The 15,457-nt window shown below is 40.7% G+C and overlaps 1 protein-coding gene across 1 annotated transcript; it reads left to right on the forward strand.

The window, feature by feature from the left end:
* Positions 1-615: 615 nt before the first annotated feature.
* On the forward strand, positions 616-6,622 carry LOC106574416 (SLIT and NTRK-like protein 5). Its single transcript, XM_014150290.3, has 2 exons — positions 616-1,239; positions 2,999-6,622. The coding sequence occupies exon 2, from the start codon at positions 3,056-3,058 to the stop codon at positions 5,657-5,659; it is 2,604 nt and encodes an 867-aa protein (XP_014005765.1). The 5' UTR covers positions 616-1,239; positions 2,999-3,055; the 3' UTR covers positions 5,660-6,622.
* Positions 6,623-15,457: the final 8,835 nt, after the last annotated feature.

Raw genomic sequence — 15,457 nt, forward strand, 5'->3', positions numbered from 1 at the left:
GTCTCATGTTCTATGACACTCTCTCTCTCTCTCTCTCACACACACACACACACACACACACACACACACACACACACACACACACACACACACACACACACACACACACACACACACACACACACACACCCCCTCGGGCCACCCTCGGACTCCACCCACACACTGACCTTACTTACATGCCACATGAACAGCACCTGTTGCCATGTTGTCAGAGAATTCTTTCACTGGCAGCCCATTTCTGATCTTTTGCCCAATTATGGGCAACAGATCTGATCTGATTGGTCAAATTATTGGCAATAAATATCATATCAAAATTGGGCTGTCTGTGTAAATGCAGCCGTATTTCCTGGCAATGTGTACAGTACACCCTCAAAAAAGTATGTTTCATCGCATTGTACTGCCCTCTATAGGTCTCCCTCACTCCCACGACCCCCACCCCCATGAAGTACTACACAACAAATACAATCTAAATATTGACAACATGCATGTTTTGCTCGTTTTATACGTTAGAGGTGGGGATATTCACACATATTTCAGGATTCTTTCAGACTCCAACGAATGGAAATTAATATTGACATATTGTGTATGCTGCGCTAACCTTGATACACGTTCCACCAGTTGAAACATTGTCAGTACAAAAAACGCATAATTGATTGCGCAGAGACATAAGGAGGACATCATATTATTTCGTCAGACAATGTTGAATTAAAGTCAACTATCTAAGATGCGCATACATATTCAGTCAAATTGTGCGGTCAACGCTGAGAGAAAAAATAAGGATCTTGGGTAGATCTATTCACAACGCAATACAAGCCGTACCACTCACAAGATACAAAGGGATTCGTGCCTTTCCACCGATTCACCGGCGCTTGTGCTACAGAGGGAGATCTCAGTTGAAATGGATGTATCTGATGTTTTGCAGTTCGGTTTATTACACTTTTTTCCCATATGAAATTATTACTTTTCCTTGATTCCAATCCACAATAAGAGACCAAGATTCGCTGTGAGAAATACAAGAACCCGTTTTTTGTCGCGCTGATCGTCACGTTGCAGGCGTGAATGAGACAGTTTGTGCAATTCATTGCCTGGTATATGAAGCTAAAGACCGCCGTGGCTCTACTTTGAGGATTTTACAGCGTGGAAAAGGAAAGAAAATCACAGATTCCACATTACCATAGGACAGGATGGTAAATAGCGGAAGGTAGTTGGAATGCGTTCGCATTGACAAGGTTTAACATGGTAAGGACAGCGGATTTTCTGTCTGAGATGCAGGGCTCTATTGCTCATTTCAGGGGAAGCTATTGCTTGAGTTGGGCAGCTGTCCATGGTCCTGAAAATATTTTTCCCCCATACAGCTCTTTATCCACATACAGCTGTATTCAATTTGGTTGAATCTAAATTAAAAACGATGAATAGGGTGGATTTAATTCAAGTGGCAATAATATACATCCGCGTTTACTGGTAGATGTAATAAATTGACATAAATTGCATAACTTTTTGGGGGGACTACTCGGTGTCCTTCAAGGTGATGAATGAATGCGCAATTCATGAAATCATTGCAATGCCTCATATTCGTTCAGTGTAGGCCTATTTTGATTAAATTAATTAGTGGTAAATGGCCTACATAGGCTACAGACTAACTAAATATGCAATGCAATACACTCTTCATCCGTATGAATCAAATGTCCTTTCGTAAAGAAAACCATAGCCTATTAGCCTACCATAAACTCTATGATCATATTAGGATGACTACACCCACAAAATTGGACCTCTAGGCTGATAGCTTTTTCTATTTTGTGGATTTTGTCACAGATAGAACTTGTGTGTGTTTGTGTGTGTGAGAGAGAGATTGTGTGAGTGGTGCGCGAGCGTTTGTGAGTGGGGGGGAGAGCGAGTGAAAGGGAGAGAGAGATAATTTGAACAAGATTTAAGAGATTCTTCAACTTCAACATATACCGGATGCGATATAAAACGTTTATTATAATATGATTTATTCAACATCAAGATATAAATTGTGCATGGCATTCAGCAATGCTTGCAAATCCGTTTTTTTGCTTTTAATCAACTTGGGTCTCTTTTTTTCGCCCGAGGGATGAAGGGCTGTGACTGTCCCTATGTAACAATCAGTATTTCTAACGCATGCATGATTGAGGATGAACACCTCCCATAATGACCACGACTAGCCTATTTATCATTTATTAACAAATATCATGATATCTGATGATAATGATTGATACCCGGCGGTTTCTATACTATTCGCAAGTCGTCTGGTTTGCGGGGTGAGTAGGAGATTGGGCTTTCCATAGGGTTGCACGTATACTATGTTTAAAATATATCATTAATTCTAAACTAAACAATGGAATTTTGTTCCATTCCATTCATGAAATGTATGTTTTAATCCTGGGTCGCAACGATTAAATGTAAACATTGTCTCAAGATGAACTCTTTGCTGGAATCTTCGGGGAATATAATTTGAAAAGGCAATTGATTCTGCATACATGTCGCAGATGGCCGGTCGGTTTAGTTTGCAAGCCATTTGAACGCCAACCTAAAGGCAGCTATAACCAACCTGCTTGTTCTATTTTCAGAGAAACACATGCATAGGCTGTACTCTTTTCCGTGACATTCACCAATATGCACTGCATGTCATCAATATTTCGCATGTAGAGTTATTTCTTTTTCGGATATCTATACCATGTTGAGATATGATGCTGTAGCTGACTACATATTAATGGAACTGTACTGAATGTGGCATTTTAGCTGCAACAAATGTTTTTGGCATAACTATATTGTGTTTGCAACTCTGTCCAGATTTCTGCTCTTTCTTTTGCACGTAAACCTCCAAATATGTATATGCATTAAGTTATCTAAAATACGTTACAAAGTGTATTATGTCTCTATCCACAAGTGTATAGCTCTTTGTAACCACTGCATGCAGGGATGTTCCGCTTAACACAAGATGTTCATTAAACAGACAATGCCTGCCTTTCTCTTCTAGATGACACCCCATACTGGCACCATACTTCAGTGAGCTGGGGCACCTTCTCCCTTGAAAATGCATATCTGGATACTGAATATAATCCTTCTGATCGCAGCATCTCTGAGTCTGGTCGAGATGTACAACAATTATGGGGAGATCTGTAGGAATCTATGTACATGCGAGGAGAAGGAAGGGATACTGACGGTCAGCTGCGAGAACAGAGGGATTGTCAGACTGACAGAAATAAGCCCGGTGCATTTTTCAATGTACCACCTTCTGCTGACAGGGAACCTCTTAAAGAAACTGTCCCTCAACGACTTTATCAACTACACTGGGGCGACCATATTGCATTTAGGCAACAATGCTATCGACGAAGTGGAAACGGGTGCTTTCAATGGACTCCAAGGATTAAAGAGATTGCACTTGAACAACAACAAGATAGACGTCCTAAGGGATGATACGTTTGTCGGCCTGGAGAGTTTGGAATACCTTCAGATTGATTACAATTACATCACCAATATAGAGCCCAATGCCCTGAGTAAATTGCATCAGCTCACAGTTCTCATTTTGAATGACAATTTGCTCTCTGCTCTGCCTACCAACATTTTCTGGAATGTTCCCTTAACACATCTGGACCTCAGGGGCAACCGGTTGAAAATGTTTCCTTACATTGGGCTCCTGGAGCACATGGACAAAGTGGTGGAATTACAACTCGAGGAGAACCCGTGGAATTGCTCATGTGAGCTCATCGCCCTGAAAGCTTGGCTGGAGAGCATATCGTACACAGCTTTAGTGGGGGAGGTGGTCTGTGAGACGCCGTTCAGGCTGCATGGCAGAGACCTGGACGAGGTCTCCAAACAGGAGCTGTGCCCCCGCCGAGCAATCTCTGAATATGAAATGCGCCCCCCTCCCCCACTCAGCACCAATGGATATTTCCAAACCACTCCAGCTTCGGTGACGGCCTCAGCCACCTCATCGAATGCTTTCAAGGCGTCGTCAAGGCCTACCAAGGGCACCCGTCAATCAAACCGAACCAGGTCAAAGCCCACCTCCCGGATTCCGGCTAACCCTTACAACTATGGCCCCATCATTGCTTATCAGACCAAATCTCCTGTGCCTTTGGACTGTCCCACCACCTGTACGTGTAATCTGCAGATTGCTGATCTTGGACTAAATGTCAACTGCCAGGAGAGAAAGATTGAGAACATATCTGACCTGAAGCCCAAGCCATACAATCCCAAAAAAATGTACCTCACGGGGAATTACATTGCTGTGGTACGCAGATCTGATTTCTTGGAGGCTACCGGATTGGATTTGCTTCACCTAGGAAACAATAGGATATCCCTTATCCAAGACAGAGCTTTTGGGGATTTAACCAACCTGCGTAGGCTGTATTTAAATGGTAATCTAATCGACAGGCTTACAGCAGAGATGTTTTTTGGCCTGCAGAGTTTGCAGTATCTCTACTTAGAATACAACAAAATCCGAGAGATTGTAGGGGGCACTTTCCGGTTTGTGCCAAACCTTCAGCTGCTTTTTCTCAACAATAACCTTCTGAAAACCTTACCAGGGGGAATCTTTACTGGGCTGTCCCTCTCTAGACTTAATCTCCGCAGTAACCATTTCCAAAACCTGCCTGTGAGTGGGGTGTTAGATCAGTTAAAATTGCTATTGCAGATAGATCTGATTGAGAACCCGTGGAATTGCTCGTGTGACGTCGTCGGCATGAAGATATGGCTCGAGCAGCTCAGTGCAGGCACCGTTGTTAATGAGGTTAAATGCGAGACCCCCAAACGACACAGCAGGATTGATATGCGTTCCATTCAGTCTGAACAGCTGTGTCCAGATTACTCTGACGTAGTCGTCTCAACAGCGCCCCCCTCTGACGAGCCTCTGCCCGACAGAGCCACCACCACAGAAACCTACCAGAGATCTAACCCCACTAGCAGCGTCGTCCCTCTCTCTGTCCTCATCCTCAGCCTGCTGCTCGTGTTCATCATGTCCGTCTTTGTGGCGGCGGGGCTGTTTGTTGTTGTGGTGAAAAAGCGTAAAAAGTCCCAGAGCGACCGCACCAGCACCAACAACTCTGACGTGAGTTCGTTTAACTTGCAGTACAGCCTTTACAGTAATAACCGAACCGTCCCCAAAGTCAAAGCCCCCGCCGGACACGTGTATGAGTACATCCCTCACCCTATGGGCCACATGTGCAAAAATCCCATTTACAGGTCCAGGGAAGGCAACACAGTCGAGGATTACCGCGACCTCCATGAATTGAAGGTGACTTATAGAAGTGATGTGGATGAGGAGAGGAACAGCAACATGAGGAGTCCCACTTATAGCGTGAGCACTATTGAGCCTCGCGAGGACCCCTCCCCTGCACAGAATGCTGAGCACTTCTTCAGGGGCATCATAGAGGCGGACAACCAATCCCCCTCCGGTAACAGTCTAGAATACAAGTACACTGGCCCTGTCTCGTACACATACAACCCAAACTTTGATGTTAGACGCCAGTTCTTACACCCAGAGAGGATACGAGAAACAGTGCTTTATGGCACAGCGCCGAGTACTGTTTACGTGGAGCCCAACAGAAATGAATATTTGGAACTAAAAGCGAAACTTCAAGTCGAGCCAGACTACCTCGAAGTTCTTGAGAAACAGACCACTTTCAGTCAGTTTTGAGCAACAGATTTGCCCATATATGAAGGATTTCCCCCCCTTAAAAGTACTGGCTCAATATTGAGGGTGCCTTGGCACGACACATCAACAAAATAAGCATTAAACGGGGTGTGCCAAACTCTATTATTCTTATTTCTTAATTACATGACATTGCAGGAACTGAAAGTCTCTCTCTGAACCTAACTGGATGAATACACAAGTTGTACTACTTAACTGGTGATTTAGAATCTATTTTTATATGTTGAAGATTGAATACACATACATGCAAGTGTACAGGTAAACTTACCCAACTACATTTTCAGGAATATAACCATACATATATTGTGAATCACAAAAAAATGTTTATAAATCACCTTCTGATGAAAAAAACACTGTACAGCAGTGCCTCCATCAAACTGCGCAGGACAATTCTCTGCTTTAGTCTGTAAGTATTTATTGGAATACTCTGCCATGTGTTTTCCAAACTTTTGATTCTTCATCAATATTACCTGTGTCATAATTCCAGGATCCTCTGTAAACGTTTGTTTGTAGTTCCATATCATTTACTGTAGCTCGCATTGTAAAAGTGGCATTTAAAAAAAAAAAAAGGTGGCACACCCCCCAATGTCAAAGAAAGACTGCGTCATTTAATGAAGAAAAAAGGTGCCCTTGTATGCTTTCTGCACTTTTTGGAATTGGAAGGCAAGTGGGCCTTTAAACAGCTATCATTAGGATGATTACTATTAAAAATGAATATGTGCGTTCATTCTTAATATGTATTCTTGATATGTTATCAAATTCATGAATAATAATTGAAGTAATAATTATGTTGTGTAATACTGATCTTTTAATGTAACACCTATTTTTATACAAGCATTCGCAATTCTCTTTCCCTTATCAATTTCATTTGTTTTAATTGCTTTGCACTTATTGCACTATATTGACCAAAATATGTTAATGTCATCAATAAATATGATGTCAGGTTCATATACGTTCTGAAAGGCTATCGTTAGATACTTCACAGAGGCAGTTGCATGTAACATGTACCATTCAAGAGAAGTTGGTCTTTCAATGAGGTTTTGATCAATATGCTTAAATCAATGATCCTGTGTGGGTGTCCTCATAATCATAGTGGTTCCAATTGCAAACATCAACATTTGTGCTGATCATCTTCTGATAGGGTTAAAAACACTTTCCATCACAGTCACCAAAAAAAAAACATGAAAGTGTTCCTTTCAACCTCCAGGGCCCTATTCCAGAAGGGGTGCATGTGAGCCTTTTTATAGCGGACCAAAATGAAGGCAGCATTTTAGAGAACAGAAGGGCCCGAAACTCAGTGTATCTGTCGATATGTCATAGCCGTCACAAGAGGTGAATCATAGCCAAGTGTCCACAGGCGAACGGCAGAGGCCCTGTCATGGGCTGAAACGATGTAACCTAGGCTGTTGGCAGTTTTGGGGTAAATTATGTGCCAGTGTAACTCATTTGGGAAGTGACACAAAATCTAAACATTTTACTTCCGGCACCCTCAGCAAAAGCTGCATGTTGCTGTGTGTGTGTTATTAGCCAATACTGAGAATCTGACCTAGTTGCTTTACTCCTGAGCTGCAGTTGCTTGGGAAAAATGTATTTCAGGTGTGAATCAAATTATGGCGTTAGTATAGAGACGTGTGTTCGGTGTTTGTGTGTATGTACGCAATTGTGTGTCTTTACACTGACATGTGCCTCTTTGTGATTTAATAATATACCCATCTCATTTGTTACGTGAACCTGGTGGGGGGGGGGGGGTTCATGCTCCTATTTTCAAGCCAGAGCCAGCCCCAATGTTGCCATGACCCTGAGCAGGGTAGCCGACTCCTGGCCAATGGATGAATGAATTAGCCATGTCCCACTGCAGGAGGTTGACGTGAGAGCCTCTAACCTGACAAATAATGCTTTTAATAAGCCAATGGGTTCCTCTGTGGGACTCCATGTAGAAGGGCACAATGGATTCTTTGGATTCCAATCACATCAATTCCATCACAATGGATTCCCTGGATTCTTTCACTTAGCTCATTTGGAGGGGCCAAAGGAGGGAACATCTCTGCTGTAAACCTGTTGTGCTGCAGTGCAGGGCCGAGAGGACATGTGAGGAGGACGCTCTGCCACAGCGTGATGATGATGTGAGCAATTGAGTTCAAGGAGATTTGGTTAATTGAGAAGGCAGAGATGAGATCTGACAGGCACCAATGAGTCTGATGATTGCTTTAATCATGATAGTTAATGGAATTCCTCCAGGCATGTAAAAGCGCTCAAATGTTCATCAACACATTAAGATTTCTTGTCCCTCACCTCTGTAATTACAGATCAACGTTTTTTTGGGGGGGGTGTTATTCTCACCGATTGTAATGAATGTTTTTTTATTGTATTATTTGAATCAATATGTCTGATACTATTTCTCATTTTGCAAACAGGCTCACAATGCGAGAACATGTGTTTTTAACCTGATTTGTAACCTTTCAATGGTTTTCATGGGTATCCAGAAAGAAACTATAACTTATTTATTCAAAGCAAGGGTAACTCCTAATTTCCATTTGACATTTTGACCTTCAACATAATGCAGTTTAGAGAACAGTTTGTGTGATTAACAAATCAGCCTATTTCTCAAGTACCTGTTGTAAAGATATTTAAGGGATGTTGTCTGATGTTAATTCACCCGTCTCCCCAATCTATAGTTTTCCCAGACGACATGAAAAGTAGTATAATATGGTAATGAAATATGTTATAAGAGTATACTGGAAAAGGACAGTAATAAAAGCATGTATGTATACTCCACATTCCTGTGGTACTGAGAGGTTGAGCTGAGCTACTGCGCATACAATTTCCTGTTAAATATGACCTGGTGATTGTTCCTCTCTGCAGGGATAAAACCAAATAAATCAAATGTGCCGTATCAAAAAAAATCTATTCTGTTAGATGGTGAAAAGTGTTTTGCTGAAAGCCAGCAAGGGCCCTGGATTACTAAGAAACTGCAACAACAGTTTTCAAAATGGATGCTATTTTTGTCTGTCATCGCATAACCTTGTGTGTGTGTGTGTGTGTGTGTGTGTGTGTGTGTGTGTGTGTGTGTGTGTGTGTGTGTGTGTGTGTGTGTGTGTGTGTGTGTGTGTGTGTGTGTGTGTGTGTGTGTGTGTGTGTGTGTGTGTGTGTGTGTGTGTGTGTGTGTGTGTGTGTGAGAGAGAGTGTGAGAGAGAGTGTGAGAGTTGTGTATGTGCATAGAATCTCAGTGACAGTGTTTGTGTGTTCGGGAGGGAAGGGGAGAGAGTCGTGTATGTGCGTAGAATGTCAGGGACGGTGTATGTGTGTGTGTGCATGTGTGTGTGTCAGTGCCTCTTTCCTGTCTCCCTGTTTCCAAGCATGCTCCCACTGGGTCGCCCAGTTGTGCTTATTAGGCTCGTGTTTTGTTTGTTTGGTTATACTGCTGCAGCCGTTGATCAGAAGCTGCAGCAACCCTGTCGTTTGATAAATGGCAACCATAGCATTACTGACTCCCCAGCCTCGTGATGTCTGGCCAAAAAAACAACAGGTTGATGTATTGCTTCCTTGAGTGTGTCAAGTCATTTAGCTGTAGCCCCTTGCCCTAGCTCTGTGCGTCATTGTCTCTGAGTGGGAGGAAAGGCATGCATAAATGGTACATCCAATGATGCTGCATACTGTAGCTGCAGTTATTTGGTCTGGAATGTTACGACTGTACTGGGTGATATTGTTAGTTGACTTGAGAGCTGTTGACAGCCGTAGACATGCGAGAAGGTGCTGCTAAATTGATGTCAATGTGGCAACGGATTACGGTTTATTTTGTTTGGTGTGCTGACTGGATAGGCTGTCATTTATTTTCCTTGAAACCATGCAGGATCACACACACGGTCACGGTCTCACACACACACACGCACATGTACACACGCACGCACATACACATACGTACACGTACATGTGTGCGCACACACACACACACACACACACACACACACACACACACACACACACACACACACACACACACACACACACACACACACACACACACACACACACACACAACTGTGTATTGAAGATGGATTTTAGCAGAAGCTCAATATGTGACAATGTGATTTCATGCAAGACTCATGACCATAATATGGAGATTGTTTACCCTCACAGGGACAGACTTTAAAAATGAAATTGCATATTTTGCTGCTATGTATGGGTAGAAATAGCCTATTGTCGTTGCCAAGATTAGAATTCTTAGACCATACTGAGGAGCTGGCATAAGGGAGCTGTGTGTGTGTCATAAGGATGTGTGTGTGTTTATGCACTTCTGTGTGTGTTTTTCTGTGTGTGTTTTTGTGTGTGTGTGTTTGCTCATCAGGGTGTTTGTGTGGGTATGTGCCTGTGCTGTGTGTACAGTAGATAGTCTTTAATTGGAGTCTGATTTACTGTAAAATTCCACCCATGTGATGTTTTTTTTTCTGTTCTCTATGGCTTTCATACACATCGAGGACCATAATTCAGAAGCAGGCCTGATAAAGGAATTAGACTAGGCGCTTGGAGATTGACCTGATAATGAAATGGTGGGAGGTAGTAAACGAATTTCCCATTTTTGTGAGACAGACATTTTAATGTGGATCTCGAAATTGACTCTGGAATAGAGAATTTAAATGTTTTTTAAACAAACACATTGGATTAATCCAGGCTACAATGGGTACGTTTAAATGCCCAAAATAATATGCTCTGATTTCCCTAATAATCCTGTTTACATGGACACATCTGAAACCAGGCTACCTGATGGGACTTTGATAAATGCTGTAAAATCGGCAATCAAGATAAACGTTCTACCACAGCGACCATGTCATTTTTGGGAAGCCTGAGTATGTGGATTTTTTTTCTTCTCCCGAACTCACTCCACTTGCGCAAAAGAGGGAGGCTAGCGCTGCTGGTGCTAGCACATGCAGAGATCAAATAAATCACTGGAACTCCGATTATGGTGTTTGCATGTCCTAATAAATTAAAAATTGCTAAGAAATCCATTGTTTGCTTACTTCGATTATGACCTGACTAATGCCATACTCGGCCTTCGGCCGTAATCCATTTAATCAGTTTGAATTATTAATGTGCATGTCAACATACTAAATATTGAAGTCTGGGTAAATCATTGTGAAAGGACAATAACGTGGAAAGAAAAAAAAACAGTGGCTCTCTCCTCCTCCGTGGAATGAATCGTGTGACAGTTAGCACCCATTTGGACAATAGAGAGGGCAGAGTTGGCACTCTGTGGGTGTGCTTGTTAAAAATGGAACTTGTGGAGGATCTCTCAACAGGCCCGATGCAGCGTCTACGTCAGCTTAGCTCCTTGTGCTTTCCTCTCATCAGTCGTATGCTACAGCATATGCGTCAGCCAACGTCCTCCAGTCCTAAGGAATCCAATAGTTTTATTCCACATGCCGATAAAGTGCTCTGACTAGCAAGTTGTAAAGGGGTTCTTGAGTTGTTGCTTCTTTCCCCAGGCGAGTGTTCCACGTGATCACATGATAGAAAGTGGAATATGCTATCGTCATCGCCCTTTGTTGTCCATGTCCCGGGTGAGTTGTTGGAGATCACTCGTTTCTTGCCAGTGTCTATTCCCATTGGGTGGAGCATCATGGACGTATGGTGTTTGAGAGAGCATAGTATTAGACCTACACTCCTAGCGAAAAGGGTTCCTAAAGGGTTATTTGCAGAGGGATAGGGTTCTACCAAGAACCGTTTTGATCTGAAGAACCCTTTTTGGAAGATGAGGGTTCTTTGTAAGTAAAAGAGTTCTACCTAGAATTTTTTTCATCCTAACAGCTATTTTTGGAAGAAAGGGTTCTTTGATGATTTTTTTGGAAGGAAAGAAGGATTATTTGACAGGCAAGAAGAGTTTTACATAGAACCCTTCTGAATCTGAGTAATCTTTTTTCTTTCAATTGTTTTCTTTCTATTAAACAGTGCCTGAGCATGACTGTTTATCTCAGTGTTTAAACTAACATCAGGAATGAGAGTAATCTGAAAAGTAAAAATTGTTGTGAAAATGTTTTATACTGTACCTATATTGAATTATGTGTGCATGTGATATGTGCAACGATTCCCTTAATCATTGTACATATACAGTGCTGACATAGTTGAAATCTTTTTATTGAGCAGAGAGTAGAAGAATAGATGGGAAAGAGTGAACCAGCATTGTATCGTATGGTACAGAGCAAATTGGCCAGTTTTACCTAGTGTTGATTTTTCACTAGGTAATATTTCTAGTTCAGGAGTTAAATTAACTTAACACTCAGTGGTGTAAAAGAACATCAGTATTGATGTTAATGACCAGAGTTAAGTGTGATTGTGTCATTTTTACTCTGTTTAGAGTAAAACACACAAAACCATGCCCATCATTATCATATTTCCCAGCATGCTTTATTGCAGGTTGATTTTTAGAATAGTTATTTTTTTTTAATATCTGTGTTTTTGCATTTACATTGATTAGTTGATTAATGTTATGCTACACAAAGATAAACTTACCCAATCTGTTAGTACTGTAGTTGGACTTATTGCACGTTACTGAGATAGTTGTTCCAGATAAATAACATACATTTTTCAAAACTAATACAATCTGTTAGGATTCGGAATTATTGCACCCATATCTGAGATTGTTGTTCCAGTTTAGATGATTTAGCTACTTTAATTTCTCATTCTGAATGCAGGTTACAATGATTGGCTGGATTCCAATAGGAATTACACATCACTTTCCAAGCAAATATAATTTCACTTGCAGGCCTGATGTGGCCTGTAAACCAGGAGTTTGCTAACACCACTGTGCTAAGGGTATAACTCGGCCCCAAAAAATACACATTGTGATGTATGTTATGTATTGTCATAAAGGGTTTAATTTTAAAGGCAAATAAGGCTGGTGTGACCATTCATAGTGGGTTCTAGGAAGAACCCTTGAAAAGATAAAATGATTATCAGTAGAACCCTTCATGTGGGTTACCTCAATCACCTCAACCACTGCATACCCCAGAACATTGACTCAGTACCTTGTATTGAGCCTCATTATTGTTATTTTATTGTATTACTATTTCTTTTTTTGTGCACATTTTCAGACTTTTTAATTCTGCATTGGTGGGAAAGGGCTCGTAAGTAAGCATTTCACGGTAAAGTCTACACCTGTTGTACTCGGCACATGTGACAAATAAAATTTGATTTGAATAGAGCGTTCTAGCAAGAACCTTTTGATGATAAATGGGTTGTTGGTAGAATCATTTATAGAGGGTTCTAGGAAGAACTCTTCATAGAGGGTTCTAGGTAGAACCATTTGCAGGGGCTCTATGAAAAAACCTACATAGAGGGTTATATGTAGAACCCTTTGCTAAGTGTTCTACCTAGCACCAAAAATGATTCCCCTATGAGGACAAACCAAAGAACCCTCTACTTAGCACCTTTTTTTTTTTAGAAAGAGTGTATACCTACAAACTATGAAGCTGGTTTTTACATTGATGTCGCCAAAATGACTTTTTGCACCTCCGATGGATGCAAAAGGTACACAATGCCAAGCAATTTTGTAAGGAATCAGATTTTTTTTTTTATGAAGTTGTTTCGGTGAAACATATTACGGTATCCCTGTTGACAACACCATTTATCAACGTAAAGTATTACAGTACATCTAATATGGTGTTAATTCTGTTACAAGAAATTAGGACCAAATAATAGTCTGAGAAATTCTCAGCTCTTTGCATGGTGTGGGTGCTAATAGGAACATATTATAAATGTGTGAGGTGTCTAGGGAGACAGTGGTGTTAAGTTTTATAAAAATATCTATCTCATGAAATTGAGATCTACAATGTGATTGCAACGCTATAATAGCTCAGTCACGATGCAAGGAGATGTTTTAATGTTGCATAAAGGGCTCAATATGATTAGTTGGGTGAATAAGAAATGATAATGCCAATAAGCTATGAAGTGTCTTTGATGGGACTACATTAAACATTTTAAAACAATTGATTACCCAATGTTAAGTATAACAGATTCATAAATGCTAATATCAGCATAGCATGTACCTGTATGCGTGTTCAAATGCTTCTATTCAATATTAAATGTGGCTTTATATAGCTCAATAACTTAACAGTTATTACACTGTAGAGTGAAATAGAAACATTTAAAGGGGAAATCTGCAGTTGCTACGTCAATACAAAATACATAATAATAATGATATGTACCCATTCAATCATAAATAAAATAACTTTTAAATGCCTCATGAGCTTAATTCAACTTTCATAGTGCATCCGAACCCAAAATATAAGCTTATTTACTCCAATGCTTGTGAACACGGTAAATGTAAACAACCACCATATACCACCAAAACACGGTTAAAACTATCATTTTGATATCATGGATGGTCAGTCCTTAGCTCTGCCTATGAATTTGAGAGTGGTTAGATTTCTCTAGCCCAATCCCTCAGCTTTTTACCTAAACGGTGGTGGGGAATGCAGTTTGTTATTGTTTCAACTGATGATTGCTGCTTTAAGTAATAGTAGTGGGGTTTATTTCATCATATACAGTAAAATGTATTAATGACAAATATTACCATGTACAAGTAGAGGCTTCTCTACTCTGAATATGGCCTGAGCACAACTTCTTCCAAGATCTTTAGCAGAGAAATATACAATGACTTGAAGCAACAATGACTCTCTCTCCCTAAAATGTCTTCCAGTATGACAGCTGGCAATCACATTTCATACTTGCTACCAAGTGTTAATAGGGAAGTCTGTCTGAGACTGTCTGTCAGCACGAGTGCTATGCGAACCTCTCACCCTAATCCATTCCTAGAGTCCCCAGACAGAGTATGTCGCATAGTGAAAATCAGGGTATTTTGGTACCATTTGGTTCTTTTTTGTGATTATATAGCATATGTCTTGCTTACGTAAATTACTCTAGAGGCCCTATTGAATCCATCCTGGTAACCAGGTCTCTGCGGTGAAAATGCATTGTTTATTGCGCTGCAAAAATACTCATAGGTTTATGTATACCCATGGTTTTGCACTGCAATCATGCTCATATTGGTTTTGATTGCGTTGTAGCTGATGTAACAGATTGTGATGCTTTGAAACAGTAACAAATATAACATGTATCTCAGTTATCTCTCTTTATGGAAATAAGGTTGTTGAATCCCAGAAACCTGGTTACTAGTTTTGATTGCATATGACCCTGTTGTGTCGTAAATGCTCAAGGTTATATAGAAAACAGTATGACTACGTATGGATTGTTGTAATACACAATTATTTACTTGTGTAGCTGCAACCTGGTCTCAGAGCATTTTGTATTATTCTGTACGTAAATCCGAGGACACTGGTATTGCACTCATTTAGTATGGTATGTATTCATTTGTGGATGCTCATCACCCATTACGTATGATATGCTACAAATAACAATTCGTATTATATGTTACGAATTAGCAAAACGTACAATATGTTACAAATTTTCTAAATGTATGATCTGTTACGGATTCTAGCCAGGTGGCTAGCATTAGCTAGGTTAGGGGTCATGGTTAGGGGTAATGGTTAGGGGTTAGTAACCCTAAAGTTTAGGACTTAGGAAGGTTTAAGGTTAAGGTTAGGGGAAGTATTAGCTAAAACGGTTAAGGTTAGGGTTAGCTAACATGTTATGTAGTTGCAAAGTAGCTAAAGATTTGTAATCTAAATAGTTGAAAAGTTGCTAATTAGCTAAAGTTGTCCGTGATGAGATTCGAACTCGCAAACTTTGGGTTTCTAGAAGTTCACGTTATACGCCTATCCATCCATCCAC

The sequence above is a fragment of the Salmo salar genome, chromosome 16 (genome assembly GCF_965601325.2).
Source record: "Salmo salar chromosome 16, fSalSal1, whole genome shotgun sequence".
NCBI lineage: Eukaryota > Metazoa > Chordata > Actinopteri > Salmoniformes > Salmonidae > Salmo > Salmo salar.